This window comes from Musca vetustissima, unplaced genomic scaffold (genome assembly GCF_032173495.1).
Source record: "Musca vetustissima isolate MV318-11 ecotype Yass unplaced genomic scaffold, APGP_CSIRO_Mvet_v1 utg561, whole genome shotgun sequence".
Lineage (NCBI taxonomy): Eukaryota > Metazoa > Arthropoda > Insecta > Diptera > Muscidae > Musca > Musca vetustissima.
In genome coordinates this window covers 369,875-383,120 of record NW_026886958.1, presented here as the reverse complement: position 1 = coordinate 383,120, position 13,246 = coordinate 369,875, and the positions used below count along the sequence as shown (strand labels likewise).

The 13,246-nt window shown below is 34.3% G+C and overlaps 1 protein-coding gene across 1 annotated transcript in view; it reads left to right on the top strand.

Annotated features, from left to right (window-relative positions):
* Positions 1-13,246, top strand: part of LOC133334454 (segmentation protein cap'n'collar) — a 138,828-nt gene that overhangs the window by 106,137 nt on the left and 19,445 nt on the right. The window contains exon 5 of the mRNA XM_061542750.1: positions 2,436-3,044. Within this exon, the coding sequence (XP_061398734.1) occupies positions 2,436-3,044 (609 nt within the window). The remainder of the gene's footprint in view (positions 1-2,435; positions 3,045-13,246) is intronic.

Sequence of the window (13,246 nt, the reverse complement as noted above, 5' to 3'; positions counted from 1 at the left end):
ATTTTGTCCAGAATTATTTCTTTAAATGACCTTTTAGTCCATAGAAGGTGTTGTGTAAATTCATATATCCTCATATATGGGAAAACTTTTTTTTATAGGGTGACTTTTGATATGGAATAATATTTTTTCGTTTATAGAAGACATTTTCAAAGGTCCTCTGTCTATAGAAGACCTTGCGAATATCTCCACCTTTTTCAAGATCTCCACCTATCTATAAATGTTACCTGTGCTCCATTTTTTTAAAATAATGAAGACCTTTTAGCGACAATGGTCTTGGAAATATCTTTGAAGAGAGAAGGCATCTATGTTAGGGATACAATTCGAAAATGTGTATATTTTTAGAAAGCCCAATGCAAGGCTTTATGTCTATCGGACACCTTTTAAAGGGTTTTGTTTCCATAGAATACATTGTCGTTGTTATAAGACGTCTAGAAATTCAATTTTCTATAGCTAACCCCATTTCGATGTATATATAGGCTATCGAAGTCCTCCTGAAATATATTATTACTATAGAATATTTTCAGAAGGGTCTTAGGAACACCTAATTTGTCGACTTTTGTATCAACACTTGCTTGACATTTGGTATTTGGCATTTATATCGAAATCATTTGGAAAATACATATGCGAATTTTGTAACACCATAGAGTGTATTCAAAATGGTCTTAGGAAAACCATAGTTGAAGACTTTTGTGTGTACAATTTTTGAACCCCTTGACTCTATGTGGTCGTTATGCAAAGAAGGCCCACTAACATATATATTCGATTTCGATATAAAGACCCTTTCAATAGGGATCGTTCTGTAAGAACCCCTTAAAAGAATGTCTCTTCAGTAAAAATCCCAAGTAACCAGTTTTTCCTCGTATAGTGATTTAGTGTAAAGAAAAATTCCTTTAAATTTGTATTGATAGGAGTCAAGAATAAGTTTGCTCTATAAATAGAGGACTCTTTCATAGGCGTACTATAAGTATGACGAGCCTTATTAGGCCTTCCAACGCCAAAGGAGAATTTTTTTCAAAGAAGACCAGTAATGAAAAACCATTCCAAAAGCCTTTTAAACAGAAACATTTTCTCCGAGGAACCCTCCATCAACAGAAGAAACTTGAAAAGTTCCGTTCACGATAAAGTAACGCTTTCAGAATTTGTCGTTCTATTTTTAGAACCTTTTAGAAAGCCGGTTATGTAGAGAAGAAAATAATATCTCCACTTAGATATTATTTTCTAAATCTTCTAAAACTTTACGATGATTTTATATCTAACTCACAAAGAATGCTTTTGTCCTTTAAAAGCATTCTTTGTATGTTATTTGGTCTAGAAAAACCACTCGAAAGATCGTCAATAATGGTAGACCCTTCCCAGGGGCTTTTACATAGAAACAAGCCATTGAGATCCTTATCTTCTTTCTCTTTTCCAGCAATATTTGATTCATATGACGACCTCTAGAGTCAGTTTCTATTAATTTCATTAAAATTCATACCAAAAAAAAAATCATATATTTTATGAATAGGTTCAGGAAGTGCTGCCAATGTCCAGATTTCTGCATTTTATGACTGAAATTCATAAAAATGTAAATTCTGGTTTCATGTCAGAGAGAAAATATAATATAATATTCTTGTCTTGTGTCATTGTTAATTGACATATTGTATTTTACATATATATCGAAATCATTTGGAAAATGCATATGCGAATTTTGTAACACCAATGCCGTTGCTAACAACCGCCGACTTTCCACTGACTCTATTGCAACTAGTTTTGCATTCCATTGCTTCTTTATTTCAGTCACTCTTGCCGATCTCTACATTGGTGTTACAAAATTCGCATATGTATTTTCCAAATTATTTCGATATAAATGCCAAATACAATCCATGATGTATATGTTGATACGAACAACAAACCCAACCGAATTGACGGAGGCGGAGAACGATATTAAAATAAAACAATGAATGGTTGTTGTGGTGCTGTTTTTTTCTTTTTTTTTCATTGGAAGAATACATTTGTTTTGTCAAAAAAAGAGAGGGAAAGAGATAGGAAAAATGAGCACAAATAGTGGTAAGGTAGAGCGAAGTAGGAAAATAGTTGTGATATTAATGAAATGTTTACATATTGTTGGTAAAAATAGTGGCTTTTTCATGATTACAAGACTTTTTACTTGTATTCAAAGAGACTACAAGATTTTCTACATTGAGTGTCCAGTTAATAGGGATATAGGAGAACCTTCGAAAGATTCTAAGGCTGATTGAAGATTATTTCATATAATTTTTCTCTATTTCTTTCTGAGTTACAAGACCCTTTGAAATATCTGCTGTTATTTAAAGTTTTTTTGAGATGCTTATATTTCAAATTAAAAAATAAAAAAGAATTTTTGAACTAAATAAAAACAAATTAAGCAATTTCTAATTCCAAAAAAAAATAAAAATTCTCCCCTCATCTTCTTTTAGGACGATACAACTGGTGCCAGTACCTCAAAAGCTGCTGCTGCTGCCGCAGCTGCTGCCAACAGCAATAAGAAACTATTGAAAACCGATCAAGAAGACGACAACAAGAACGATACGGATAACACTTCCACCCAAATTGAATTGAAAAGTGAACGTGATTATCTTACGGACGATTTAGGTGACATCATACAATCCGCTGATATCGGCACGAAAAAACAACTATCCCAGGATAATAATTTTGTAAAGAGTATTGGCAAAGGTTGTGGTGAAGATAAGGAGGAAGAAGACGACGACTCCACTAGTTCCAATTCTAGCAACGGCGATAACGAAGAAAACGACGACGACGACGATCTACCACAATCTGAGATCGAAGTCAGTTCTTTGCCATCACCACTGTTCGACTTAGATGACGAAGCAAAAGAAGAATTAGCCGATCTAAGTATGATGTTACATTCGTCCGCACCCTTTGCACCGCACCATCATCATCCACATGCCGGTCATCCGCATCATCGCGCTAGTGCGGGTGCTATGGGTGCCCAGAATTATGGCAGTGTAAATAGTGCATTCCATCGTCAGCCGAGTTCGGGTGGGTTTCATCATGGTCATCATCAGGTAAGGAGGAACATGATTTTTATTAACTTTTTTGGGAAAGTGAGGGGTATTTAGCTTTAATGAGGAAAGATTTCAGAGTAAGCATTAAACCGATGCAGGTGTAGATTTTACAGATCCTTTATAAAATTCTTTCTTATGTGGACTTTTTCAGACGCAATTCTAATTCACTATAATTCTATTGCATTCACTTATTGACGTTTTTATAAATTTTATTTTTTATTTAAAAAAAATAAATCCTCTACAAAATTTTGCGGTTTGTTGTTGCTTTCTGGGAATTCTCATCAATTGTTCGAAACGTTACTTTTTTCCCCTCCACTACTGGCCCATAAGTGAACAGAAAAATAAAAATCATTAGTGTTAATATACATACATTAATTGAATTACTTTCATTAAGTGTTTTTGTGTTTTTCGCTGCGATTTTTGTGTAACCCCACAAAAAAGTACTGCCAACATCCAGACAAAGTGCAAAAAACGGCAGCAAATCTCAACACAACAAAAAATTGAAATTATTAATTATCATAAAGTTTCTTTCATTCATTCATTGAAAAAGTTCCCCTCTTTTTTGTCTTATATAAATATTAACAAAAAATTGGTCAGACAGTCTAGCAGTCAGCCAATCGACCGTTCCCCGTGCGGTTCGTCGATCTATGAAAATGAATGTCTGCCTGCCTGTCATTCAAACATCTCCTCTCTCTGCAAAGTGTTGAATGGTAATGGTATTAAACGGCAGTTAAATAAAACTTGGCTTAAATGCTAAATCCTCTGCAGTTTATGAACAACTACAAAAACATTAAATTGACATTTAATTACAAAGCTTTGCAGCCACACTACCTCCATACATGAACTCGCTGCACATTTTGCACTTGGAGTAGACGAACAGCATCAGCTCACCTGGTGTACTATATTGCCCCCGATTGTGAAGGGATAAATATGTTTGTCAGACAGACAGGCGGACAGACATTCAATCAGTGAGTCTCTGGTGTACGGTTGTCACATCAGTAGTTTTATTATTTCTTTTTTTATTTCTTTGTTCGGATTGTTGCATTTTTTCGCAAACTCCAGACAAGGAAAAGGGGAGGTGTTGCTAAAACTATGCAATTAATGTAAAAATGCCACTGCAAAACGATTTGTTATTGTTGTTGTTGTTGTTTTTCCAAAGGCTAAATATAGTAGTGATTAAAAACTCTATAAAAAAAGTTGAGGAAGGAATTTTGAAAGGCTAAGCTAAATCGCAATTTCATAAAAAGCTAAATAGGGTTTGTAGAGAATGTCAATTTTTAGCATCGGTTTAAAAAATTTTTAAATCTACCATTTCCATAGGAAATTGACGCAATTTTAACATAAACGTACCCATTATGATTTGCCGTACGATCGATCATGTGTTGAGTTGTTTGCAGTGACATTAAAAATCAATTTTCCAAAAAAAAGATATAACTCGTGAAAAGTTTCGTGCGACCATTTTTTTACAATTTTCAACGAGAATTGTCACAACGAATGCGAATGTCACAACGAATGCGCATCGACGAAAGGGATTGACGACGACTGTTGTGTTGTTGGCACTGACATCTTAAATCAATTTGTCCCAAACTGCATTTAACTCGTGAACATTTTCGTACGACCTTTTTTCACAACATTCGATGTGAATTATAATCTGACATTTCTATGGAAATCTTTGACAGTTTTTCTTTTAGCATATCGTAGTCAGTACGATTTGACGACGTACGATCATGTGTTGTGTTTTTTCCAGTGATTTGAAAAAATAATTTATTTTTTTTGAATATAAATGTTCTCAGTACGATTTGACAACGTAGGACCATGTGTTGTGTTATTCACATCGACTTGAAAAATCAGCATACCAAAAATATGTTGATCATTATACCCTACACAACTATGTTGTATTATAGCTTTGTGCAGCCCCAATAGTTGGTAACGCCGCGAAATATTGATCCCAAGTACACCGATCGTCATATTTCAATCTAGACATGTGTGTTCGTCCGTGCGTCTTTCCATTATAATTTTTAAACACGATACAGGCCACAGTTCTGGACCAATCTTCGAAATATTGCATGTAAGACCGGTTCTGGCCAATTAAGACCCCGAATGTTTTTTTGTAAAGATCTATTAATATTTAGGAGTTGAAATACTTAATTTTTATGGTCGCTCCAAAGGCCGCAATTATGGCACGAACACGGAGAAGGTCAACGACGATGCCTATCATTTTCGGTGATGTTGAGATTATATTTAGGGGGTGCCACTTTATTTTTGTCAGATTTTCTAGTCGCTCTAGAGGCGATTATTATATGCAGAACGTCACATATTTACACGATGAACGGTAAAATATTCCGAAGATAACATCAATCAAACCCAAAAGTAACTGTTTAAGTTCGATACATTGCTTACGGCAATGTATATGTTCGATACATTGTTTCCCCTTCTACAGCATTACAATTAACCACTTTAATTGTCCGCTCTTCGGAGCCCAATGGGGAAATCTTCTCTGCATATCTTCCAGGAGCCTCATTCGCCTAGTTCGGATTGTAAGGGAGAGTTTCGCTCTCTTCTACTATATCACCTGGAAGCCACATTCGCTTAGTTCGGCGCTTTCCAATGCTGTGGTCGTAGTTGTTTATCACGGCCTTGCTGTAGCTTTCTTGCCCATTGCAACTTCACTTGCTTACCCGCTTTCGTAGAGTAAACACTTGCATTCTCGCTATCGTTGGTTAAACTTGCAATCTCACTCTCGTCGGTTACACTTGCCCGCTTTCGTAGAATAAACATCTCTCGCTATCGTCGTTAACGCACGCATAAGGTAAAGTCTTGTTTCTAACGAAACCCATATACTTTGCAATAAAGATTGAAAATATTTACAAAACTCTATTTCGTTTTTCTTTTCTTTATTTTTTGGGTTTCACTGCTACACGGTATTACGCCAACAGTGACATTTTTTCTGATGGCATATCTATTCACAAGACGAAAACAAAACACGATTTGGAAAATATGTTGATAGGCGGAGCTGTTGACCTATAATCTGTCAAGTGGGCGAAATATTGTCCAGTCTCAAAATATAGAAACACAGAAAAATAGATTTTTCTGGTAGTTGTCGGCCCCGTCCGACTATACTGCCTTATAATTTTTCACCACATTTGACGTAAGTTATCACGACAAGAGTGAATCAATGAATCGGAGCTCGCTCATAGGCCTAAATGCCCTAAAGTCGTCCAAAACTGAACTAATAATTCTTGGAAGTGTGTAAAATGTAATAAATATATCTAACATCATTTATTTCAGTATATAAAGTTATATTCAAGAATACATTACGGACTATTCCTAATCCTGACAAAAAACAATTTTGGATTTTTTGTTTTTTTTTTTTTTTTTTGATGTAGGTGTTCTATGGCACAGAAACTGTTTGTCGTTTTAATTATTCTACTTAGATTTTTATGTTTTTTTCTTCATTGTTATGTCTTGTCTCGTTCCTTCTATTTAGCATTTATATCGAAATAATTTGGAAAATACATATGCGAATTTTGCACCACCAAATGCAGAAGAAATAAAGAAGCAATGGAATGCAAAATTAGTCTCAATCGCATGAGAAGAAAGACGGCGGTTATGAGCAACCGAAAAAGTAGTCAAATAAACGATTGGAAAAATAACAACCACAAGTAAGGCGAGAGACGGAGGACGATACCAAAACAAAACACCACCGAACAATAAATAGTGGTTGTGGTGGTGTTGTTTTTTCTTGGGGAGAATACATTTGTTTTTGTCAAAAAAGAGAGAGAGAGGAAAATGAGCGTTAATATTGACAAAGTAGGAAAACAGTTGTAATATTAATGAAATGTTTACATATTTTTGATAAAAATTGTGGCTTTCTCATGATTATAAGATTTTTTTACGTGTAATCTAAGTCACGTAAAAATATGAAATTATTCGTAAAAATATTTTCTGTGTACGAGAGAGGTTGGAGGGAGAGGAAAAAATGAGCGCAAATAGTGGTTGTGGTTTTAATGAAATGTTTAAATTTTTTGGAAAAAATCGTGGCTTTCTCATGATGATATACATTTTTTATTTGCATTCTATGCCATGCACATGTACAATATGGAAAATAACTATGAATGAAATTATGAAAATATTCATTTAATGTTTTCTCTGGGGTTGGGGTTGGCCTGATGACTTTGCTCTTCGTAATTAATTTCGGCTTAGTCAAAATATAACAATGTTAAACGTGTGTGTTCATTCGGTTTCTCACCCTTCACATGTTCAAAAATTTTGAGTCGATTTTCTTATTTTGTATTTTTATATTAAAAATCGATTGGCGACTAAACTGCATGAGCATTTGTTATCTCATAAATGTTTGGATTTTATAAAAATCTCTTAATAAATTAAATATGGTTTATACCAAATTTCTGTGATTTTAGATTTTTTCATAATTTCTAGTTCATAATTAAATAATATCTGTTATAATTTAATACTCAAATGTTATTTTAGAAAAATGTCGAATTTTAATTTTTGCATTCGATATCCCTGAACACATGAACACAAAAACTCAATTTCCTAATATTAACTGTATTTTCTGAAAACTTTTCTAAAATTCCGATTCCGTTATTTTCTTTATCACCCAATCCACGGCGCCTTTTGATCCTTTCTCCAGTTTGCGAAATTCTCAAAATTCATCAATCTCACACACAAATTTTGCCGCCATTCATCATTACCGACAAACTCTCTCTCTAACGGCAATAACTGTAAAAAGCAACAACACATTGGGATTTGCAAAGAAAACAATGGTGATGATGACTTTCTGTTTAAAACTAAGACAAGGATAAACTATCATTAAAAGGATTTTTGTCTCTGTTAAATTTTTGCGAAATTGCATTAATCACAGGTTTTGAATCTGTGAACACACACAAACACTCGTACACATGTTAAGCCGCCAAAATTTCCCTGGGACAAGTTCCGCTTTGATGTTTAGACGACGAACAGAACAGAAAAAGTCACGACAAACATTCATGCATAATTATGAGGATTCCCGGAGACACTTGCTGTGTCGTGTAACCAATGGTTAATCCTTTCTCTTAAAACCTTAGACTACACTTTGCTTAGATCCACAGGTATAGGAATTCTTTTGCGCGCACACACACACACAATCCAGTGTGTTAAATTTTCGTTGATTCCTGTGTCCTTTTAGATTCTTGTTGTCCCTATTTCATTTGTCTGCCTAGCCGTCCGTCTCTTCTTTCTTGTGGTAATTATTTAGCTACTGACTTTATGACGTGTGTGGTTTTTCACTTTAGTTCCCTGTTTGTTTTTTTTCTTTTCTTTTTGGTGGTTTTTGTGGTGACTATCGAGGAGTGTTGTTGTTGTTGCTTTGCAAATTCCTGTTGCATGTCCACAGGGGCTTTTTGTGTGAGAGCTACATTCATGCATCATTATGCGGCTTCATGACTTTGTCAGGTACTTAATGACACCCATTTACATGCGGCTTTAGCCTATCCTTTTGTTTGTTGTTGTTGTTGCCGTTTTGGTCATCTCGATGATTTTTGGTCATTTACTTGGTGTGATATTTGGATAAGCAACGACAATACCCTTCAGCAGCAACCGCAGCAGCTTCAGTAGCATTTAACAACAATTAACCATAAGATTTAATAGTTATAATTTCTTAGTGTTGTTGTTTTTGTTTGTCACAAAATATCTTCCTTATCTTTGTCTTCTTCTCAGTGTTAATAATTTCCCAGGCTTAGTGCATGGATTTGTAATAGTTATTAGGCGGACATGTGTACTTTCATGTGTGTGTGTGAGTATTTGTGATTTGTGTTGAGAACAAGTGTTTCTCATGTTTCCTTGAGAGACAGAGGGGCTTAACGCAAAAGTCAAAAAATTATTTGTAAATATTTTTATAATTTTTGTTCCTCTTGTTTCCCTTTGGGTTACTTGATTTTTTTTCTTAGTGATTGATTTGAATTTGGTTGTGTTATTCGAAGGAGAAGGAATTGGAATTTTCAAATCAAGTATCGCAATGAAAAAACTTACCAATTTAAAAAAGTTCTCCAATGCAATTTCCAACCCCACCTGTAACAATACTGCAGGGAATGATTTTGAAAAGTGCACCTTAACTTGACAAAGAAATTAGATCAATATCCACAATCCTTTTCCAAAACAATGATTAACCCCTGGGCATTAGAAACACTTCCACTTCTTTTTTTTTTAAGCGATGTGCCTTTGTCTACCTTTTTTGGCAGGTTATTTTCTATCCAATGAGTAACTAAAAAATTAAATTAAAGACCATTCAATTGGAAAATGTTTCTCATGCGGAACTATAACATATATAGACAATTTTCGCATAGGGATATGCTAATCCAATTTAGTTGTGAAACAAATCCAGAATCTTTACCAAAATTCGGACCGAACAATATTTATAATTTTTGGTAGACATATCAGTAGCTAAATCAAAAAATTTCCGATTGGGAAAACTATCCAAAAATCTTCAATATTCCGAAAATTGAAGGGTGCCATTATATGGGTGCTATAAGCAAAACTATTTATACCCTACACAAATATGTTGTCAGGGTATTATAGCTTTGTGCAGCCCCAAAAGTTTGTAACGCCGCGAAATATTGGTCCTAGACACACCTTTAAGTATACCGATATATATCTCGACTAGCTGAGTCGATCTAGACATGTGTGTCCGTCCGTCCGTCAGTCTGTCCATTATAATTTGTAAACACGATACAAACCATAGTTATGGACCAATATTCACGAAATTTTGCATGTTGGATGGGTTCTGGTCAATGAATCGGTTAATATTTAGGGGATTAAATGGACCAAATACTTAATGTTTGTCGGTTTTTCTGATCGCTGCAGAGGCCGCAGTTATGGTCCGAACGTCATAAAATTTTACAAGGAGATGGGGATCGGGCCAAAGAATAAGCATGCCTGTTTTGATAAAGATAGGTCAATATGTAGCGGCTCAAATAGACCCTGACTTTTGTGTGAAAAATTACAACATTTTTATTCAGGGGCGTATATACTTGCTCCTGAAGAACATATACCCGAGAAGTTGATAGTATATCCAAGAGGAGTTGTTGACCTTCAAATCGATACCAATTATATGATTATATGTACTCTGATGTGGGAATTATACGCAATTAGGTCAAGGTGACTATGTGCTTAGTATTGCTATTACTCCATTAGAGGACAGAAATGTTGCGCTGATCGCTTTGAAATTGTACATGAAGTTCCGATTATGGTCAAGGATGACGCCTACAGTTTTCGGTGATATTGAGATTTCATTCAGGGGGTGCAATGAACCGAAAACTTTAATTTTGTCAGATTTTCTAGTCGCTCTAGAGGCAATTATTATATGCAGAACATCACATATTTTACAAGATGAAAGGAATCTGACCAAATACTTAGAGCGTCTAGTTAGATGATGATCGGTCAATATTCCAAGGGTCAAATCAACCAAAACCTAAAGTGACCAATTTTTTATTTTATGGCGTAAAAATTCACTTCAAGAAAAAAAAATTGGAAAATATGCTAGGGTGCGAACATCACGAAATATTGCCCAGGCGCAGAAAGTTAGCTTTTCGTGGTAGTTGTGTAGGGTACCATATGGTCGGCCCGTCCGACTATACGCTCCGCTCACTGGTTTTATTATTAGTTATTTTTTATATCCTTCGCCACACTGTGGTACAGGATATTATGTCTTTGTGCATATGGTTGTAACAGGCAAAAGGAATCGAGATAGACCCATGGTTCCTTTTTCTCAAAAGAAATGCATAGAATCACTTTCTGAGTCGATTTATACATGTCCTTTTGTCCGTCCGTCCATGTATTTTTGCAAAGTACAGGTCGCATTTATGAACCGATTTGGATGAAAATTGGCACAGCTCATTTATTTGGCCCAAGAACGAACCCTTTTGAAATTTTAGGAAATCGGTTCAAATTTAGATAAAGTTCCCATATATATTTTCGTCCGATTTTATCTAACTAATGCACCAAACTCCCAATATTTGCCCGATTGAGACAACATTTTGAAAAACTTACTGAAATAGGCCCACTTTGATGTATGTGAAATTTTTTTGAAATCGATTCAGATTTATATATAGCTCCCAATATTGGTTCGATTGACATGAAATTTGGCATAACGTATGGAACTGAGACTAAGATATAGTGTGTTAAGTTTCATTGAAATTGGTTCATATTTAGATATAGCTCGCATATATAGCTTCGTCCGATTTTATGTAAATGGTACACCAAACTCCCAAGGTTTGTTCGATTGGGACAAAATTTTTGCGTAGCGTACTGAATTAAGTCAATTAGCTCAGAATTAGAAAATTAGGTCCAGAATGAGGAATGTGAAATTTTATTAAAATCGTTTCAGATTTAAATATAGTTTCCATATATAGTTTCTTCCGATATTAAGTAATTGGTACACCAAACTCCCAAGGTTTGTCCGATGGAGACAAAATTTTGCACAGGTCCAGTTTTATGCATGTAAAGTCTTGTTGAAATTGGATCAGATTTAGAAAAATAAAAAGCAATTTTGGAACATTCTTCGCTGTCCCGCGTTTCATACCCTAATGCCATGGACCGAACGATATACGAATGTCATCAGGAATATCTTTGATAGTGATTGGACAATTATTCAAAATATAGAAATGATCGAGCGACCAAAACGAGCCTCGTCTTTGACATCTTCTCAGCATTCCTTAAACCGGTTATACCACATGATAATGTTCAAATTAAATCAAGTTCGAAGATAAAGATTATCTATTCGCTCCTTATAGTATATGATAATATGTGCAATTCAACTGTAAATCTTCACAAATTGTAAATTTTGATGAAGCATATGGGGTATCCGAGTTGATCCAAATTTTACACATCGTAATATTTTTATCAAACCTGCGTTAAATTCGACGATGGACAATATCCGCCAACTTCTCCCTCAAAAAGGGGTACTTTAATTTTATTTTTAAAATTTCAAAGTTACATAAGATTTAGACTTTTGCTACAAATCCCAAACGGAATTTGTATGAATTCCCGATTTGATTTAGACGTTGCACTTAAAATGTTCATTAGACATGGACAGTAAAATTACCTGACTCCAATAACACCTTTAATTGAGATATTTTCTCGTCGGATTTTCAATAGGTTAATAATTTTTTTAATGTACCCACAATACCTCATATTGATTTTTATAATAGATCCGAAAATTAAATACAGGAGGACTTTATAAAACTGGCCTCAAAGACAAAATATAATATAATAAATAATCAAATTTTTCAGTCTTCTTGGAGAATCTTCAGTTTGTCCATTAATACTAAACAAGTTATTGACACTGTCTCTCACTCTCTCATTTTTTATTAATTGAAAACTGAAACCCTAGTTGGAAAAAATATGTCATTGTTTTATTTTTTTCCTAACGTGATCACATTCGAAGTTCAAGATACTCCCTAAACTATAATTATTATCCATCATACATATGTGTTTGTATGTATGTAACTTTAATATATAATTTATTACACAAGCCCCGTTTTTGGTATTGTTTCAAATATACACGCATTCGATATAATTTTCAGTTACAACTGTTCGAGTCGCATTGAAGGCTGTTTAGGCTTAACACAGTTGAATCGTGAAAACAAGTTCAATTTCACTAAATGTCGGACGGTCGGTCATTGTTGTCAACATTGTTGTAATTTTTTCCATTACATATAGCAGCTATATCGGTCTCTCTCTCTAAATATAGGAACTTTGGATAATTGGAAATTATAAAATTATGTTTAAACATGAGTGGAAGGTTATATGACATTGAGTTCGAAAAAAAATCGGTATTTAGCTTTGGAGAAGGATTTGAGGCTCCCCGAAAAATGATAATTTCTCTCAACAATTCATTTTGTGTGCCATATCCAAACTGTCCTAATATTAAAATGTGTAAAATTTTAACCAAATTTAGATTTTTAGTGTTGTAAAATCTGTTCTAGATCTGCTAAACAAATGTTATTTGCATAGTCTGGACCAAGTAGGATACAAAATCCGCTTTATATGCAATTTATAAATTTTCAAAATGTATTCCAATAAATATTAATTTTTCCATCCATTTTACATATTTCAACCTTTTAAAGATAATATTTTTTTATATTTTCAAACTATTTCATGACATGTTTTAATATACACACTTCCATGCCCCCTTCATAACTTACTTC